The sequence below is a fragment of the Protopterus annectens genome, chromosome 3.part1 (genome assembly GCF_019279795.1).
Source record: "Protopterus annectens isolate FY-2018-M chromosome 3.part1, PAN1.0, whole genome shotgun sequence".
NCBI classification, from domain to species: domain Eukaryota; kingdom Metazoa; phylum Chordata; order Ceratodontiformes; family Protopteridae; genus Protopterus; species Protopterus annectens.
In genome coordinates, this window is record NC_056732.1 from 1,511,219,180 (window position 1) to 1,511,239,900 (window position 20,721).

Genomic DNA, 20,721 nt, shown 5'->3' on the forward strand with positions numbered 1-20,721 from the left:
GCATAAGTAACATGTCCTATGCAGACTGCCTCAAGGCCCAATCCCTGTATTCGGTCTCCCACAGGCTTTTGAGGGGATATCTACGCCTGCCATATAGGGCATTGTCAGACCCCACTCTGATGGACTTCCTGCATATCCACAAAACAAACAGCACCAGAATTACCCATTCTAAAGACTTAAACCTTGCCTGCGATATAAATAGTACCTGCTGGAGAGATAGGTATGCATCCCAGAGACTACCCCCATCTATGGAACAGGCTCCCCATCCATGTGAAGCAGAGTTCCTCTCTAACCCAATTCAACTGCAACTTGGAGAATTGGATAGGAAACTGGAAATTCATCCCTGGTTTGGCACCTATGTCTCTAATTGACACAGGTAACCTGTAAATGTTTCATTTCCCAGGCCCAAGGGTATCAGAACTTGTCAGAGATTTGGGATGCATGGCTAAGCTTAAAAAGGCCCTTGTGATAGTTAGCCTAGTAAACACCTATGAACCTATGTCTCGGGACAGAGACCCTGATAACAGATTAGGGAAAAGTTACTACATTTCATGCTAGAGGGCAAGACAGAAAAAACACAGCAAGGCTTCCCTTGTGGTTGAAAAGGATCCTTGCCACAGACATGTTTAGGGACTACTTGTGAGGCATTAAAATGACACATGCTCAGTTTGTCCACTAAAGTGTTGGTTTGTTCCAGGATATGTGCTGCCACTAGAAATCACTGTGAATTGATAGCCCATTCCCATACTCTTACTGCTTCCGAACAGAGTTGGAAGAACACACTTCGCTCTTGCTTGTTAATCATACCACGGCCATAGTGTTGGAGTGTATGGCAATTGCAGTTTAAGGAAGGTGGTCCTTGTAAAACCAGTCTCGTTGCACCCAATTTCCATGGACTATCTGTCACAGACAACGCCTCACCAAACATAAGGCAGACATATCCTTTGGTGATCATGGCAGCTGGGAGTAGAGGAGGAAATAATGGACATCCTGGCAATAGGTTCTATGGATGAAACAACCACTAGAAATGACTGAGACAAGCACTGGAAGTTTGGATTTTCTAGGACTCATGATCATGTAGCTGCAACCACTGTACTATTAAGTGAGCGTACAGTTCGTAACACTAAATCTATCAGTGACGTAATGTGGTATAGAAGTCTAATTTCCAAATGCTGGGAGTATACGGTCTGGTGGAAGGTTTACAACTGTTAATCTAGTATCATGATGGCAACTGATAAATGCCAAGGCCTGTGTTGGCTCCTGATGTGACTATGGTACACAGACCATTACTCAAAGACATGCATAACTGGCGTAAGTAATCCCATGTTGATGAGAGACTCGAGTTGGCAGCTGAGCCAATAATTCAAATAATCCAGATCAAATTCCAGATTAAGTTTTGAGGTAGATACAGCATTCATTCTGTGATGATCTCATTAAAAGGAACACACAGATGTCTATCTCTAAAATATATTTATCGTTGCTGCCTACACTTTGATCTTTCAGAAGTTTTCAGATGAAAGCAGCATAATATCACACAAATGTCAAGGCACAAGTCACTGTTCACTTTAACAGCAGCACAGGGAAAAAATGCACTTACCAAAGACCAAAGTAACATTAAAAGGATGGTCTAAGAACATCAACGGAAGTATGAACATCCATTTGCTTTTGAAAGAAATACTATACAAAAATTCACACACAAATCACTGTTAATAAAAAAGCATTCTAGTTTTCCCAAGAAATCGAAAAACTGAGTGATTCATCTTTTATTTGCTCACTACATCTCTATGTGGGGTGTAAGCCATTTACAAAAAGTGCATTATTATTTCACATTCATATTCAAGGAAACTGAGTAACACAGGAAAAAAAGTACATAGGTCAGTGTATATTGCTTTATTGGTGGCAAGGCAATGCAACATTACTTTTTAATTTTTAGTGTGTGCTTGCACCAGGATAAACAAAAAAGACAATTAAATAAATGATGGATAAATTATGCAGCAAACCACCCTCTCTTCAGTGGGTTAACAAAAGACAAACACACTTTCTCTCAATTATTTCTCATTTGAACATGCTAAATGAACACACTAAAAATGGCATATGTGAACTGAAGAAAATACAATGTCCATCACCAAGAGCAATTGAAGCACTACACATGCATGTACGCAAACATGCATACACACACAAACTTGTCAGTGGGCTCCAATCTCCAGATATTTGCACTTTTATCTTTATTAGTAAACATACTTTACATTCATGAAATCAAAATTTCTGTAGCCTGTTTTCTGATGTCAATACACACAACTAGATGGGAATTATGTATTTGAAAAGTTTTTTCTTGTATCTGTTACAATTTATACGCCTGTGAGCATGAAATAACAGTGTATAATTCCTGTGCATGTGACACTGCGTCTTTAAAAAAGAACAGACGAGGACCATGATTCCTGACCACCACAGAAAAAAAAACATTCTTAAGTACACACATCTGTTGATATGCAAAGGAATGGTGTGAAATTCACTTTTAATTTGAAATACTATTTAAAGGGGATCTTCTGAACTAAACTATATAATGGCAAATGTAATTGCTGATGGAGTCTGCATAAGAGTAAAGATATTACAATAAAACCTTCAGTTGTAAGCCTGCTTCAAAACATTTTAGCAGATACATTACATTCCTTCTTCTTCATTCCCTTAACCTTAGAGATCCACTGATGAAGGATGAAAAACTCAAAAAAAGATGATAAACGTTTCTAGTCTGCATCGTCTTCAAGAGATGGTGTAATTAGCACACACTATCCATGAACACAGTTCAGAGAGGTCACAATCCGATTTCTACATTGTTCACACTGATCCCTCCCCCCCATCTACACCCCAACTATATTGCTCTTAGTATTGGATAAAATACATTTTTAAATTAAATGTACTCCCAGATCCTCAAATAATTCATCACAAATCATTTTACCCAAAATCTCAAACAGCAGCTACTATCCTTCACATAGAGGGTCAGGCTTACTTTGCAAGTGACATTTCCCTCCGGGGGGGGGGGTGTTAGGAGGTCTGAATAAATCTTTCCACCTACATAACTGAGGACAAGAGGTCAATCTCTTTTTGGCAAGTAATTCTTGCAGAAGTAAAGCCTCAGTATTCCCAATATGTCCACCTTCTAGTTGCTGCATCATTACTTTGTTTAAAAACAGAACATTCATTTTATATTCATCTTCCATAAGAACAAACAAATCTTTCCACCTACATAACTGAGAACAAGAGGTCAATCTCTTTTTGGCAAGTAATTCTTGCAGAAGTAAAGCCTCAGTATTCCCAATATGTCCACCTTCTAGTTGCTGCATCATTACTTTGTTTAAAAACAGAACATTAATTTTATATTCATCTTCCATAAGAACAAACAAAGCAGAATCCCATACCCAATATTCACACCCACCCAACTGTACAATGAAACAAACAATTTATCTCTAGAAGGCTCTTCAACACAAGGATAACAGTGACTGTATAAGAGACACCCACCTACAAATTACCCATCTAAAGCCCAAAGCCATCCAACAGTTGAAATCTTTTAAATAACATTAAAAAACAATAATATTAATAGTTAAAAAAAAAAAAAAAAGTCCTTGTCTGTCATAACTGGAGCTCCAGCAGTTTTTGACGCAGATAATGCTTTACATCATCTATCCCATTCAACTTCTCCAGCTCATGGAACGGCAGCTAGAAGAGAGAAAATATCTGAGGTAAGCAGGAATCTACTCACTCTTAAGATATATACATTGAGATAAGTAATGGGCATGAAATAAACAGGATAAATCTTTCCATGAGTAACAGTCCAACCAACCAAATAAGCAAACACAGTAATGAAACAGTACAGTTAAACAAAGGTATCAAATTTACAGACTCAGCATGCTAACTTTTGAAGTTGATCCTTCAAGCTCTACAAAATAAGATGATTCTAAAAAGGAACTTACAACAGATCACATCATTTTCAATAAAAAAGGGGCCAAAGGTGAGTGTTTTAACCTATGTGAGCAACAGCCATACCTCCAGGCTGGTTAAACATGATGATACCATGGAGCTCACCCACGTGCCAGTCACCATAGGTAAGGTCCCTCACCATATCATGGCTAGCTACAGGTCACCATCTATGCCCCTAGAGTCTCACAACTCTTACCAAAACCTGCTAGACTTGCTCAACATACAACCCAAACACCTTTTTCATGGGTGACTAACTTACTTCTCCATACACTGAGAAACGTACACTGCCTAAAACTCACAGGCACAATGCTTCCTGGACTTTAACAACATAAACACCCTGGAGCAGACAGTGTACGCTCCAACCAGAGGACCAAACCTACTGGATCTGGTACTCACCAACATGGGACAGAGTTGCACCCCCTGGGGCATGTCCTCACTAGTGAGAGCAGATCACAAAACTGTCTCATTTGACTAAAATCAACCCAGAAAATCCAGCTAAACCACTAACAGTTAGGAATAATTCAAAGGCAAACTACATCCTATTAAGCGAGAGTTTGTCAAAATTCACAGCTCCCCCCAACCAGAGATCATAGCTACCTATGCAGAATTATCCATCGAGTCAGTATACAACATGTGAATGGTTACACAGAGGCTACTATACCTCCCAGAAATAAACCTAAAACAAACCCCACTGGTGGAATCTTCACGTAAATAGGATACATAACAAAAGAAGAAAACTCATCGCCAAAATCAGGCAAAGCAACTTTGTTAAAGACAAGTCCTCTCTTATGCAACTAAACAAGAAACTAACACATCTAATTAAGTCCAACAAGGCCAACTACGAGGCCAGGATAACCATTTGCAGGCTAAGAACAATTACAAGGCCTTCAGCTATGTCCGGAACATTAGAGGTAACACACAACAGTGTGCTGAACTGGTGGTGAATGGTACCACTTACACTGATCAGGGTGACAAAATAAATCTATTGCCTGACAAATTCAGCTCAAACTTCACTCCCCCACTCCCCCTCAGCTTCACCAGGTGAAATCCCCTCCAGTATACTTCCCCCAGCTATCATTATCAGTGCTCCAACTTCACTCTCAACCCCCCCAACATACCCCTCCAGGTGTCATCAGGGACCAGGTGCTGGCAACACTCACTAAAGCCAAGAATACTGCCTTCATGGATCCTGGCAACAACCCTAGTTGCCTCCTGAATGGTCTAAAACATAACCTATCAGGACCACTTGAGGCATGCTTCAACTACAGCCTTCAAATATGCTACATTCCAAGTGAACTGAGAATTGCAACAGTCACTCTCTTCCATGAGGGCAGACCATCAACCGACCCACAGAACTAGAGAGCCATCAGTCTAACAAGCCTGTTATGCAAAGCCATAGAATGAATTATCTTGGAAATGATAAACAAGGGCATTGGCAAAGTACAATTGTGTACACTTACCATAAATGTAGATGTTTGAGTGTATTCACTGTTGAAGTCATTACATTTGGGTTATCTGCCTGCAGGTAAGCTCTCAGCCGGCCTGAATATCAGTCTTGGATTCCTGCATCGGATGCTGTCTCTTCTTCCATGACGTCAGATCGTCAGGGGTATAAAACATGCAGCCAACGCCATTACATCACTTTTTCTTGCCCCAGATGTCAGGCGCCCCCATAATGGAAAGCAATTATATGTTAGGTTACACCTCCAACAAAAAGCAAATACACTAAACAAGAAGAAAAGTATAGTCAAGAGAAGTCAGGGAGCTGGAGGGAGGGTAACCAGGACTGCAACAGTGAATACACTCGAACATCTACATGATTCACTCTTGCAGTCATTACATTTGGGTTGATTCCCAAAGCTAAGGAAGGGAGGAGGAAGTCAGAGAGCATTAGGACCAGCTATTAAGCCCTGCAAAACTGCAGTGGCAAAACCAGCTCTGGATTTAGAAAAAATGGGCATGTGGTAATGCTTGGTGAAGGTATGTACAAAGCTCCAGGTAGCAGCTTCTAGGATGTCCCTGGTAGGGACACCTCCGAGAAAGGCTGTAGAGGTAGTTGCAGCTCTGGTGGAATGTGATCTTATCCCCTGTGGGGTAGGTTTTCCATGGTGCTTATAGCAGAAATGAATGCAATGGGTTATCCACTTAGAAATGGTTTGCTTTGAAATGGCCTTCCTCTCTGCCCATGCAGCAAAGCCAACTAGCAGCTGTTCAGATTTTCTGAGAGGCTTAGTCCTGTCCAAATAAAATCTAAGTTGCCTGTGCACGTCCAAAGAGTGCAGTATTCGTTCTCCTTTGTTTTGTGGATTTGGGAAAAAAGTAGGCAAATGAATGGACTGATTATGGGCCACACTAGACACCACCTTGGGCATAAAGGAAGGACTGGTCCTGACGGACACCCTGTCTTCATGGAAGATGATGAATGGCTCCACTGCCATGAGGGCCTGTAATTCAGACACTCTTCTTGCTAAAGTGATGGCTAGAAGGAAGGCTGTTTTCCAAGACAGGAATTTCAACTCTGCAGTTGCAGCTGGCTCAAAAGGGGTTAGAGTGAGCTTTTCCAATACAAAGTTAAGGTCCCAGGATGGAGTAGGGGCTCTCCTGGGTGGTCTTACATTTTTGGCCGCTCTGAGGAATTGCTTTAGCAGGGGGTGAGAGAAGAGGGGTGGTTCAGTATTATAATGAACTGAAATGGCAGAGGCATGAATTTTAATTGACGAGAAGAAAAGGCCCTTGTGGAGCATCTCTGTTAAGTACTGAAGAATATGCGGTAAGCTGGACACCGTTGTGCCCATCCCCTGAGTCTGGCTCCAGGAACAGTATCTTTTCCACTTTTCAGCATAGGATTTTCTAGTACTAGGCCTCCTTGCCTCCAGAATGACATCTAACACCTGCTTACTGAGGGATATTACTGGAGAGCTCAAGGAATTAGCCAGGCTGCAAGGTTCAGGGTTTGAAGTTGAGGGTGCAGTATATGGCCCTCCTGCTGAGATAGCAGGGAAGGGGTCTGAGGCAAGTGCCATGGTTCCAGCAGTGACATACTGCCCAAGAGGGAGTGTACCAGTGTTGGTGTGGCCAGTCTGGTGCAATCAGTATTGTCCTTGGTTTGTCATGTTTGATCTTTAGCAGAACTTTTGAGAGGAGAGGCAGAGGTGTAAAGGCATAAACTGAGAGGCTTTCCCAGGTGAAGGACAGGGCATCCACTTTCCAAGCTTGACTGTGGGAAGTCCTTGTGCAGAATTTGTCCAATTGGTAGTTCTGAGGGGAGGCAAACAGGCCTATCTTTGGATTCCCCCATTTGTTTCTCAAAAGGATGAATATCCTTGGTTCCAGTTTCCACTTGTGTGGGTCCATGAAATTTCTGCTTAGGTCGTCTGCCAGTGAATTTAGCTTGCCTGGCAGGAATTGAGCTTGTAAGGTGCACTTGGTAGCTTAAGGCTGTGTTCCAAAGAGCCATAGCTAGTCTGCAGAGAGGGTACAAGTGGGTTCCCCCCTGCTTCTTTATGTACCACATAACAGTGGTGTTGTCTCTGTCTTTACCAATAATTGTCCTGGAAGAATGTGGTCCTTGAAGGCTGTCAGGGAATTCTGTACAGCTAACATTACTTTTTGATTGATATGCAGGTGCATCTGATTCGGGTTCCATTTGCCCTGAATGCACTGCCCTGCCAAGTGAGCCCCCCATACATAGGCTGATGCATCTGTTGTTAGGGTTTGGGTGGCAGGGGGTAGAGTGAATGGTAGCAGGTCTCTGCCCACCAAAGGAACTCTGTCTTTATGCAAGGAATGATGGGAATCATTGATTCCAGATCCTGAGAATGTTGACACCATAGGCTTTTTAGATACCAGTGTAGTTTCCTCATATGCAGTCTTGCATATGGAGTTAGTAGAATGTAAGAGGCCATGAACCCCACGGCTTGCAGGATTTTTCTTGTAGATAGCTGGGTCTTTGAGGCCAGTAGTTTGAAGTAGGGTGTCAAATAAACTTGTTTCTCTGGCGTGAGGTAAGCCATCTGGGAAGTTGTGTTCAAGCTTGCTCCCAGAAATACAATTTGTTGGCAGGGTACTAGATGAGACTTCTTTTTGTTTATGGTGTACCCCAGTGAGGTTAGAAGTTTCCTACAAATGCCAGATGTTTTAGTAGCATGTCCTGGCTTTCTGCCCAAATTAGACAATTGTCCAGGTATGGGTATATTTGAATATTTATTTGCCTGCAAAATGCAATGACTGGAGAATACCCTGGGCGCAGTATGGCTTATGCCAAAGGGAAGCGCAGAGAACGGATAGTGCATGGAGCCTGCTCTGAAGTGTAGGTACATCCTGCAAGATTCCCTTATTGGAATGTGCAGGTAAGCTTCCTTTAAGTCTAAGGTTGCCAACCAGGCATCTTTGCCTAGCATAGGAAGCAGCTGTTGAAGTGTTAGCATTTTGAATTTTGGGATTACCAAAAAGGTGTTTAGAATAGAGAGGTCCAGGATAGGACGCCAAGAGCAGTCTTTTCTGGGTACCAGGAAAAATTCTTGAGTAAAAACCTTGCCCCCTTTCTTCTGCTGGGACAGGTTGAATAGCCCTGATACTTAGAAGATAGAGAACCTACTGTTGAGCCTCTGCCCACTGATTAGGGGTAGGTCTGGCCAACTGTTTGGGGTTGGTAAGGTGTGGAAGTGGAATCTGTATCCTTGGAAAACTATATTTAAAACCCATTTGTCCTGGGTAATGAGTTCCCAGTTTTTTGCGTGCAGGGCGATCTTTCCTCCTAAGGGAGCAGGCAGTTGAGCAGGGCCTGGAAGGTTTAAGGTTAAGTCATTGTAACATTTTTCCATAGGGGGGTGTCTTACTACTTCCAGCTTTGGAAGTGGAAGCCCCCCACTGCTTAGGTCTGTGAATACCTTGAGACTGTAGCCTAGGTGGTCTGCTGTTCCTGGGTTTGGACTGAGAAAGCCCGGAAGAAACAGGAAAGGATCAATTCTTAGAAGGCCAATGCCTGCTAAATCTAGGAGGGTGTACTTGCAGGAAATCTTTAACAGTTTGCATAGATTTAGCTTTTTCCTCCATCTTTTTAAGGACTTCTGCTTTGTTGCCAAACAGGCGGTCTTGGTTTAAGGGAGCATCCAGTAATTTAGCTTTAACATGATCTGGCAAATTTTGCTCCTTAAGCCAAGCATGCCTTCTAAGTACAGATCCAGTGACAGCAGCCCTGCAAGATGCTTCTGAAGAGTTAAAATCACATTGTAAAGTATGTTTACCTACTTGTTCAGCAGAATGCATTAAATCCTGTAATTCTTTACTTTCAGCACAGCCAGGAATCAACATCATTTTCTGTTTAAGTAGTCCCATAATATGTTGATACTTTAAACATATGAAATTGGCAGTTTAAGGCCCTAATGGCCAAAGTAGCAGAAGTGTATACCTTCTTACCCCATCTGTCCAAGGCCCTGGAATCTCTATCGGAGGGGGTAGGGTTTTGGCAGAAGTAGCCTTAATGCCTTTAGGTCTTTGGGAAATGGTCTCTGGGGCCGCAGTAGTATTCATGAAGAGGAACTTGTGACAGTCAGGTACTCTAATACCTGTCAGGATTCCTGGGAGCTGGAGGTGTCTGGGGCCAGGCTAGATTCCAAGAAGGCATCATCTACAATGTCCAGAACAGGAGGGATAGCTAAAGGCCTGTGTTGAGGGAGGAGTAAGAATTCTCTAAGCCTCTTTTTGGAGTCAGAGTAATCCTGGCCTTCCCAACGGAAATGCTCCCTAAGAGTGTGCAAGGTTTCACCAAAAGAAAAATCTTCTGGAGGGGAAGCAGAGGGAATGGAATCCTCTGCATAAGAATCCTCATACGTAGATAAGGGCAAATCCTGGTAATCAGAACAGAAATTTCAGAATCCTGATCAGAAGAATCAGAAGGAAAATCAGTTCTAGGTCTCTTAGACGGAGAAGGCTGGCTTCCCCTAATTAAAGTAAAAAGGTCTTCAGCCATTCTTATCATTTGTTTTTTAGGCATATGGGCCTGACCATGCGGTTTGGATGGCGGTTTTCTAGGCTTGGGTTGAGTTTTAGGCCTTGAAGAAGATGATGGCGTCGGTCTGAAATGCAAGTCAGTAGGCCTGAATAAACCCTCAGAAGCCGTTGCCTGCTCAGCGGCTCCGGACCCATCCAAGTTAGAGACGTGCAGGTTCCATAGTCGAAGCAGCTCGCGGCATACCAGACTCCGAATGGGTCTCGGTAGAGGCCTGCGAATCTGAAATAGCAGGTAACAGGGGCTGCGAAAGCACCTGACTACCGGCAAACTGGCGACTAGCTTAACGGAAATGTCGTCGGCAGCTTTGGACCTATGCGGTCTGTCACTGTCTTTATCTTTACTTTTTTTGGAATGTCGGTAGTCGGATGGCTTACCGAAGCCATTTCTGGATAGTTAAACTGAGTACCAAAATAATTTGCTGCAAAAAGAAACCGACGATGAATAGATTGGGGGTTGAATAAGGCACAAAACCGACAGCGTGAGACATCGTGGTCTGGGCCTAAGCAAGGAATGCAGTACGAATAAAAATCTTTATGAGGTATTTGCTTTCCACAGGTAATACAATTGTTAACTTTTACTGACATCGGTTAGCAGCAAGAAAAGGGATCCCCAACAGGGTACTTAGCTTTTTTGAAGACTTTGGTTCTGAAACTCGAAAACAAAAATTTCAGGAGTTGGCTGACCGGCACTTGCGAACTGCTTCTGCTTCGGGCACCGCACGGCAAGAAAGACTGATGTAATGGCATCAGCTGCATGTTTTATACCCCTGACGACCTGACGTCACGGAAGAAGAGACAGCATCCGACGCAGGAATCCAAGACTTTGATATTCAGGCTGGCTGAGGGGTACCTGCAAGGCAGATAATCCAAATGTAATGACTGCAATAGTGAAACACGAAGAACATCCTACAGACACTGTCTCATCCCAATTTGGCTTTGTTAAGGGAAGGTCATGCCTACTTAACCTGGTAAACAACTTTGAGGGGGTCACCAAGGCAATGGACAAGGGTAAAACAGTGTATCTTGACCCGAATCAGGTACTTGATACAACACCCCACCCAGGCACTGTTGACAAGCTCTCTGAGCTACGTGTAAACCCTTAGATAACTCACTGGATTGCTGTCTTTCACAGACAGGACCAAGGAAGTCAGGATCAGTGACACCACTTCCACCAAGAGACTGGTCACCAGTTCAGTACCCCAAGGCTCAGTACTGTGACAACTACTGTTTGGCACTACTCCTCAGTAGTCAAGGCTAACGTTCAAGGCCTCTGGATCACCAAGTTCACAAATAACTGTAAATTAAGAGCTATTATGGACTCATCAGGAGACACAAACATTCTGCAAGTGGCTTTAACACAGACAAATGACTGGTGCCAAAACCATGACCCAAAACTCAATGCCAAAAAACACATTATAATGCCCTTTGAAAACTGTCAATGCAAGTTTATTATTCTACTGATAATCTGCCCCTAAGAGTTGACTCAGTAGTAAAGCATCTGGGAACATATGTAGACAGCAATTTGGCCTTTGACCAACTCGCAGCTAAGATAATCATTCAATGTCGTGCAACTTGTAAGTTAGGGTATGACATCTAGGGTATGACATCTAGGTCCAAGTAATTTAAAGTACCACTCTACTCATCCCTTATCATACGTGTCATGGAATACAATGCCCTCTTTGGCAAGTATCTAACCAGACACTTTAAATAGTTGAAAAGCCCTCAATGGTTTTGCACCAGGAGAATTCAGGGCATGAATTCCCTGTCTTACACTGATCACCTAAAGACTCTGCCTCTATTCAGTCTCCTACAAGCTGCTGTGACGAGATCTCTGCCTGGTCTTCCTCAGACCCAACCCTGATGCATCTGCTGCACATGCACAAAACAAACAGCATCAGAGATGCTAGATCCAGCGATTTGAACTTCATTTGTGCCATAAACGTGTGTCCCAAAGGATCTCCGCACTATGGAACAGGCTTCCCATCCATGTAAAATAGAGGTCATCCCTGCCCCTATTCAAACAAAACTTTGAGAAATTGGTTGGGAAATTGTAAATTTACTCCTAGTCTGGCAGCCATATCCCTTATGAACAGAGGCAGTCAATAAGAAATAAAAGTTATGCACTTGGCAAAACTTGGCATCTGTGTTGTCCAATTTCATTATGCATCATGAATGCGTCTTCAGATTCATCCTCAGATCCAACATGGCCATTTCTTCCAGACGTATGATCTCAGCCTCAGACTTCTTCCTCTCCCATAATGTCTCACTCCTCTTCAAACCCTTAGATTGAGTTTGCTGCCTTTTCCTACAGATAATCAGAACAACAGTACTAGACAGACAAAGAAAGTGACCAACCGGAGCCCAAACTAGAAACCAGTGGGTTCCCTTATCCTCTACATCGCTCTCAGCAGTAAAAGGAAGGTGGGAAGGAGGGTGGGATATGATGTATAATGAAACTGGGTAACAAGTGCCAAGTTACGTAAGTACATAACTTCTAATCTGATGTTGTCCATTTCATTATGCATCACGAATGGGTCAGATTCCCCAGCTACACAAACCCTGGGAGGACCTCAAGGAAGGATATGCCTGAGCACCGCAGAACCAAAGGATGCTCTGTTTCTGGAAATGTCCAACTTGTAGTGAAATAAAAAGGTATGAGCTGTGGACTAAGTAGCTGCAGCACAAATTTCATCAACAGGAGCCCTTGCAGAGGAAGCAGATGAAGTAGGCATAGACCTGGTAGAGTGACAGGGAAGTTGCTTGCCTTGTTGAGAGTAAAACGCAGAAATACAATCCGTAATCCATTTGGCTAAGGTGATCTTGATATAGCCTGACCTATCCTATTTGAAGAAAAAGCAATGAACAACTGTTCAGATTTCCTGTGAGATTTAGTCCTGTGTAAGTACAAATGCAACTGTCTGTGTACATCCAACAGATGCAGCATGTATTCGCTTTTATTGTTGTAATTAGGGAAGAATACAGGCAAGTGAATAGTCCGGTTAATATTTGCCTCTGAGGCAACTTTTGGTATGAAGAACGGATTCGTTCTGAGACTCTCTCTGAAAAAAAGTGATATATGGTGGTTGAGAAGACTAAGCTTGCAATTCTGACACTCTTCTAGCTGAAGTAATGGCCACAAGGAAAGCAGTCTTCCAAGATAAACATTTTAACTTGCATGAGTTAGCAGGTTCAAATGGTTTCTGGGCAAGTCCCTGTAGTACCAAGGTAAGATCAGTACCAAGGTAAGATCCCAAGGAAGAGAAGGAACTTTTATTGGAGGCCTGGGATAAAAAAAACCTTTCATAAAAGCCCCACATAGTTTAGAAGTGGAAACAATACAAGGAAATCTATTGCCCTTCCCTACATGGAAATTAGGGACAGCCACAAGTTGCAACTTGACAGTGGAAAAACTAGCATTGCACTGGAAAAGTGAGCTAAAGAGCATAAGGATGTTCGGGACTGAAGCAGAAAAGGGGTCAATATTCCTCTGTGAAGCCCACATGGAAAACCTCTTCCATTTACTGCAATATACTTTCTTGGTGGAAGACTTCTGAGAAGCAAGAATAATTTCCTGGACTGGGGAAGCTAGTCTGGACTTCTGTAGAATTACTGGAAGTGGAGAAACCAATCGATGAATTTGAGGGATCGAAGACTGGGAATTTGGAGTTCCGATGGATGGGAAATCATAGCCTACCTGGGATCCAGTATCCATGGTGGATATTTGCTGTGAGAGCACAGAAAGGGGAACCATACCCGATGAGGCCAGTAAGGGGCAATGAGTATTAGACTGGTCTTCAACCTGCTGGCTTTCTGTACGACGTTGGGTATCAGGGGAACCAGAGGGTAATCACAAAGGAGACCAGAGGCCAATCGTGGACTAGGGCATCCCTGGGTGACTCCCCCATGGGTGGGGGATCAGTGCAAAGTACTTGCTGCACTTGTTTAGGGGAGAGGCAAAAAGGTCGCAGCAACGCTGCCCCCAATGGCTGAATATCTGACTCGCTACTGATTGGTTCAGGGACCACTCGTGTGGACTTAAGATCGATCTACTTAGTCTGTCCGCCAGAACACTGGATTATCCCAGGATGTGCGTTGCAATGAGAAAGCAGTTTGAAGAAATTGTCCATTCCCAAACCTTCATGGCTTCCCTGCACAACGGGTATAATTGGGTTCCCCCCTGCTTGTTGATGTACCAAACCATTGACATACTGTCTGTCAGAATTGCAACTATCCCCAGAGAAAGGCTGTCCTGAAAGGCTTGCAACGTGAGAAGGGCCACCCTCATCTCCAGTACATTTATGTGCAATTTGGTCTCTACTGTGGACCATATGCCTTGGACCACCTTCCCCTGAAAATGCAACTCCCACCCCAACAGAGAGGCATCTGTGGTCGCTGTGGCCATAGGAGGGGGAAGAATGAAAGGCCTTCCAAGATGGAGGTTGTCTGTAAGGATCCGCCACTGCAGAAGATGCCTGCAAATCAGAGTTAGCCTGACTGGAGTTGACAGAGGATGGCATCAAATACACCACTGGACTATTAGGGTCCACTGGAGAACTTCCATGAAGAACCTGGCTAGGGGCATTAGAAGAATGGCAGTTAACATGGACCTTAGGGCCATGAGGACCAGCTGAGCTGGTGGTGTTGGGGTGTCTAGCAAATCTTGAATCTGCTGTCTTAAGAATCTTATTCTCTGGGGAGTGTAGGGATGCTATCTGTGTGATTCTGTTCAACTGCATCCCTATGAATTTGATATCCTGTAAAGGAGTCATCTTGGATTTCGCCGTGTTCATTGCGATTTCCAGGTTATGGAACATGTGCAATACAACATGAATAGCCTAAAGTAACTGATGTTTTGTAGGTGCCATTAGGAGCCAATCATCAAGGTAAGGAAACAACTGGAATCCTTGCATTCACAGATGAGCTGCAACCACTGCCACGCATTTGGTGAACACCCAGGGGCAGTGGTGAGGTGAAAGGGCAGTGCTCTGAATTGGTAATGACTAGCGCCCAGCCTGAAGTGCAGATATCTTCTACAGCGCCTATTTTGATATGACAGTGTGTGTCCTGGAGATCGACATAGCAGAAGTGGCAGAATGGACTGTACAGTAACCATTCAGAACTTCAACTTTATGAATAAATTTAAACTGCTTAGATCCAAGATGGGTCAAAGGTTCCCTGGTCTTCTCTGGCACCAGAAAGAAGCATGAGTAAGTCCCGCATCCTAGTTGTTCGGTTGGGACCTGCTGGATGACTCTTTTGTACTTCTAGAAGGACACTCTCCCGCTGCCTGGGTGGCATGTTGGGGAGATACTTCTCGGAACTGGGTGGAGGAAGGGAAAATGGAATATAACAACCTCTGGAAATTATATTCAACAGCCAGGTGTCATGTTTGTCCAGGCTTCTGGGTATTAACGGAAGTCTGCCCCCGACTGCCTCCAGAGTAGGACAGCCAGGCTGTGTTTCAGAGCACTGAAAGGGCCTGTCAGAGAAAGGTTTCCTGAAGCTTTGATTTTGTGGACCCCCCCTCTCTCTCTCTCTGGGGCAATGTCTACCACTGAATCCTCTCCCTCTGCCTCTAAAAGAGGATTTGTCTTGCGAATCAGGAAAAAGCCCTTGGGACTTACAGAACTACATCTTTTTCCCACTCTGTCGGTTCCTGGAGAGGCTCCATGGGGGGGGGGGGGGAGAAAACGTCATCCTTACAGCAGATAAGGTCTCGCCTTCCTGTTCGCTGCAGGTGAGAGTCTCTGTTACTGACAGAACTGTCAAAGGGGATATTAATGAGCGATGCCTTACAGGGGTCTGCAAACCTGCACAGTCTCATCCAGGCATGTCTCCTGAGGGCTATGCCTGAGCCAGCCGCTCATCAGATTCCTTCCACAACGTGGGAAATTAGCCTCATCGAGGAGTTAGCGATGGAGGACAGAGTAGTCAGCTAGAGGGAAACCTTTTACAGGTCCTCCAACAGTAACTACATCAGAGAGGTAGAGATATCCTTAATCAGATCTCTCTGAAGGAGCATGAAGTGTGCCAAGTAATTCAATGCTCTCAGCATAAATGTGGCTGAGGCATACATGCACTTCCCATGCCTGTCCAAAGCCCGGGACTCTCTGGGGGATGAACAGTTGAGCTCTGAACAGAATTCCATGAGGACCAGCTGAGCTGGTGGTGTTGGGGTGTCTAGCAAATCTTGAATCTGCTGTCTTAAGAATCTTATTCTCTGGGGAGTGTAGGGATGCTATCTGTGTGATTCTGTTCAACTGCATCCCTATGAATTTGATATCCTGTAAAGGAGTCATCTTGGATTTCGCCGTGTTCATTGCGATTTCCAGGTTATGGAACATGTGCAATACAACATGAATAGCCTAAAGTAACTGATGTTTTGTAGGTGCCATTAGGAGCCAATCATCAAGGTAAGGAAACAACTGGAATCCTTGCATTCACAGATGAGCTGCAACCACTGCCACGCATTTGGTGAACACCCAGGGCAGTGGTGAGGTGAAAGGGCAGTGCTCTGAATTGGTAATGACTAGCGCCCAGCCTGAAGTGCAGATATCTTCTACAGCGCCTATTTTGATATGACAGTGTGTGTCCTGGAGATCGACATAGCAGAAGTGGCAGAATGGACTGTACAGTAACCATTCAGAACTTCAACTTTATGAATAAATTTAAACTGCTTAGATCCAAGATGGGTCAAAGGTTCCCTGGTCTTCTCTGGCACCAGAAAGAAGCATGAGTAAGTCCCGCATCCTAGTTGTTCGGTTGGGACCTGCTGGATGACTCTTTTGTACTTCTAGAAGGACACTCTCCCGCTGCCTGGGTGGCATGTTGGGGAGATACTTCTCGGAACTGGGTGGAGGAAGGGAAAATGGAATATAATAACCTCTGGAAATTATATTCAACAGCCAGGTGTCATGTTTGTCCAGGCTTCTGGGTATTAACGGAAGTCTGCCCCCGACTGCCTCCAGAGTAGGACAGCCAGGCTGTGTTTCAGAGCACTGAAAGGGCCTGTCAGAGAAAGGTTTCCTGAAGCTTTGATTTTGTGGACCCCCCCTCTCTCTCTCTGGGGCAATGTCTACCACTGAATCCTCTCCCTCTGCCTCTAAAAGAGGATTTGTCTTGCGAATCAGGAAAAAGCCCTTGGGACTTACAGAACTACATCTTTTTCCCACTCTGTCGGTTCCTGGAGAGGCTCCATGGGGGGGGGGGGGGAGAAAACGTCATCCTTACAGCAGATAAGGTCTCGCCTTCCTGTTCGCTGCAGGTGAGAGTCTCTGTTACTGACAGAACTGTCAAAGGGGATATTAATGAGCGATGCCTTACAGGGGTCTGCAAACCTGCACAGTCTCATCCAGGCATGTCTCCTGAGGGCTATGCCTGAGCCAGCCGCTCATCAGATTCCTTCCACAACGTGGGAAATTAGCCTCATCGAGGAGTTAGCGATGGAGGACAGAGTAGTCAGCTAGAGGGAAACCTTTTACAGGTCCTCCAACAGTAACTACATCAGAGAGGTAGAGATATCCTTAATCAGATCTCTCTGAAGGAGCATGAAGTGTGCCAAGTAATTCAATGCTCTCAGCATAAATGTGGCTGAGGCATACATGCACTTCCCATGCCTGTCCAAAGCCCGGGACTCTCTGGGGGATGAACAGTTGAGCTCTGTTCAGCAAGCTCCTTCTTGGTGGCTGCTGAAATCACAATGGCATCAACTAGGACACCTTTATTCCAAAAAGGGAAGTCCTTGGGGGGGGGGGGGATAAAGATAACTGTCCACGCATTTGGGAATTGGCTCCATGGTCTTAGGCTCCTTCCATGCCCAGCGGGTGATAAGGTTAATGAGCTGGTCTGCTGGGTGGGAGGGGTCACCCAGGATGTAGCTGAGCTCATCTTGAATGCCTCCAGGAACAATGACTCCTCCGAGGAAGAGGGCTGGAAAGACCAGCCACACTTTTGCTTCAGAATTTCTACGATATCCCTGAAGGAAATATCATTGGGGGGAAATCAGGGGACCCTTTCCCTTCATTGAAATCGGTGTCCTCTGTCAACAACTTCAAAGGAGAGTCTAGGTGCTTCCTCTGGAACTGGTGCTTCTGAGGACTCTCCTCTGCAGGGTACTCGGGGGAGGACTCAGAATATGGGGGACCCTTTTCTGAGGGGTAGGCTGGCTCTCCGGGAGGTGCTGAGCATGGATAAGACAGATGGGAGCAAAGCCCTGATAAGCAGGGGATTGGGTAGGGCCTGGCGGAAGAGGGACCATGTCTCCAAGTGTACAGAATGCCCTTTCTGCCAGCTGGTAGGCCGAGGATGCCGGGAGAATATGCCCCCCCCCGGAGCCGAAGCCACCAAGGGAGAAAAAGACAAAGTTATCCCAGATCCAACATGTCAAGAAGGCACCAGCCCCAAGTTGCTGAATGCCTAGGTCCCCAGTGGAAGAGACAGCTCAGAAAAGGTCAAAGTTAACACCAGCCCAGAGGAGCCAGTGCCATCATCTCAGATCCAGGACCCGCTTCACTCTGAAGGAATCACGGCCAAGCCAGTCAGGGACACTGTCAGAGTTGAAGAAAGGGATATTCTACGGTCTGACGCTGGTTCACTCAGGAGTGTCAGGCCCTGCAGCTCCGAAGCTGACGGTTGGATCGGAGGAGGAAGCTGTGGTGTCGGGGTTGTATTCTGATGGATCCAGTATGGGTTGGAGAAGGTTAAATCCTCAGCTGGATCTGAGCTTTGAGAAAATTCCTCATCATCCGATCCATATTGGAGTGGGACAGCTGAGAGGATCTAGAGGAAACAAAAGAATTGGTGAACCTTACTGGCGACAGGCTGGGCCATACAGTCAGAACAGGTGAAGGAGATTTACTCTGACATGGAGTGTGGCTCCAGGACCTCCAACCTGGGAGTGTCTGACCCAACAGAGTCTGCTCCAGAGATGAAGAGCTGTGGATCTGTATTGTTTCCACAGGTTCCGACTGACTGCTTGGACCCACCGTCTGAGGGTCCATCAGTGAAGTTGGCTTGGCTGATGCCGGCTCTTCTAGATGTGAGGGCTCTCTCAGATCCAGACAGAAGCAAGAACAGGAGGGATACCAAGCATGATGGAGCCGACAGCCTCCTGTGCTTCTTGGGAGCAGAAGCCATTGTCTTCGGAGTAACTGAGGGGGCACACTTCTTCAGGACAAGGGTCTGGGCTCCAGAAGCTGGGAGAAGACCTCTCAAGATGAATTTATTACGCTGATCAGTGAGGGTCCAGGGACTGAAGGCCGAGCAGATATTGCATGGCATCTCCAAGGGCCCCAGACAGTACAGTTGTGTACACTTACCATAAATGTAGACGTTTGAGTGTATTCACTGTTGCAGTCATCACATTTGGGTTATCTGCCTGCAGGTAGCCCTCAGCCAGCCAGAATACCAGAGTCTTCGGATTTCTGCATCAGATGCTGCCGCTTCTTCCATGACGTCAGGTTGTCAGGGGTATAAAAACATGCAGCCGACGCCATTACATCAGTTTTTCTTGCACCAGATGTCAGGTGCCCCCACAATAGGAAGCAATTATATGGTATGGAACACTCCCAGCAAAAAGTAAATACACATGATATAAAATATGCCAAACAAGGAGGAAAGGACTGCAACAGAGAATACACTTAAACATCTACATTTACAGTAAGTGTATACAACTGTACTACGTTCTTTGTGTTTCACTGTTGCAGCCATCACATTTAGGTTGATTCCCAAAGCTAAGGAAGGGTGGAGGTAGATTAAGAAGCATTAGGGCTAGCAATAAGTCCCTGTAAGACTGCTGTGGCAAATCCAGCTCTGGATTTAGAAAAGATAGGCAAGTGGTAATGCTTGGTGAAAGTATGTACAGAGCACCAGATTGCAGCTTCCAGGATGTTCCTGGTAGGGACTCCTCTGAGAAATGCAGTAGAGGTAGATGCAGCCCTGGTGGAATGTTTTCTTTTCCCCTGTGGGGTAGGTTTTCCATGGTGTTTGTAGCAGAAATGGATGCAATGTGCTATCCATTTGGAAATGGTTTGCTTTGAAATGGCCTTCCCCTCTGCCCCTGCAGCGAAGCTAACTAGCAGCTGGTCAGATTTTCTGAGAGGCTTAGTCCTGTCTAAACAGAATCAAAGCTGTCTGTGTACATCCAGAGAATGCAGTATCCTTTCCCCTTTATTCTGAGGATTAGGGAAAAAAAGTAGGCAAATGAATGGACTGGTTTAGAACCACACTAGACACTACCTTGGGCATGGGCATAAAGGATGGATTAGTCCTGAGGGATACCTTGTCCACGTGGAAGATAATGAAGGGTTCTCCACTGCTATGAGGGCCTGCAGTTCAGACACTATTCTTGCTGAAGTGATGGCTAGAAGTAAAGCTGTTTTCCAAGAAAGGAATTTCAACTCTGCTGTAGAAGCTGGTTCAAAAGGGGGGGGGAGAGTGAGTTTTTCCAATACAAAGTTAAGGTCCCAGGCTGGAGTGGGAGCCCTTCTGGGGGGGGGGGGGCTTTCATTTTTGGCCCCTCTAAGGAATTGTTTTAGCAGGGAATGAGAGAAGAGGGGTGGGCTCAGTATTATAATGTGCTGATATGGCAGAGGCATGAATCTTAATTGAAGAGAAAGATAGGCCCTTGTGGAGCATTTCTGTTAAATAATCTAGATTATGAGGTAAGCTGGGCAACGTTATGCCCATCCCCTGAGTTTGGCTCCAGGAACAGTATCTTTTTCACTTTTCTGAATA

General features: G+C 44.9%; 1 protein-coding gene across 1 annotated transcript in view; it reads right to left on the reverse strand.

Annotated features, from left to right (window-relative positions):
- Positions 1–1,748: 1,748 nt before the first annotated feature.
- FASTK (Fas activated serine/threonine kinase) overlaps positions 1,749–20,721 on the reverse strand; it is a 686,027-nt gene continuing 667,054 nt past the window's right edge. The window contains exon 10 of the mRNA XM_044066318.1: positions 1,749–3,714. Coding sequence (XP_043922253.1) covers positions 3,628–3,714 — 87 coding nt within the window. The 3' untranslated portion in view covers positions 1,749–3,627. The remainder of the gene's footprint in view (positions 3,715–20,721) is intronic.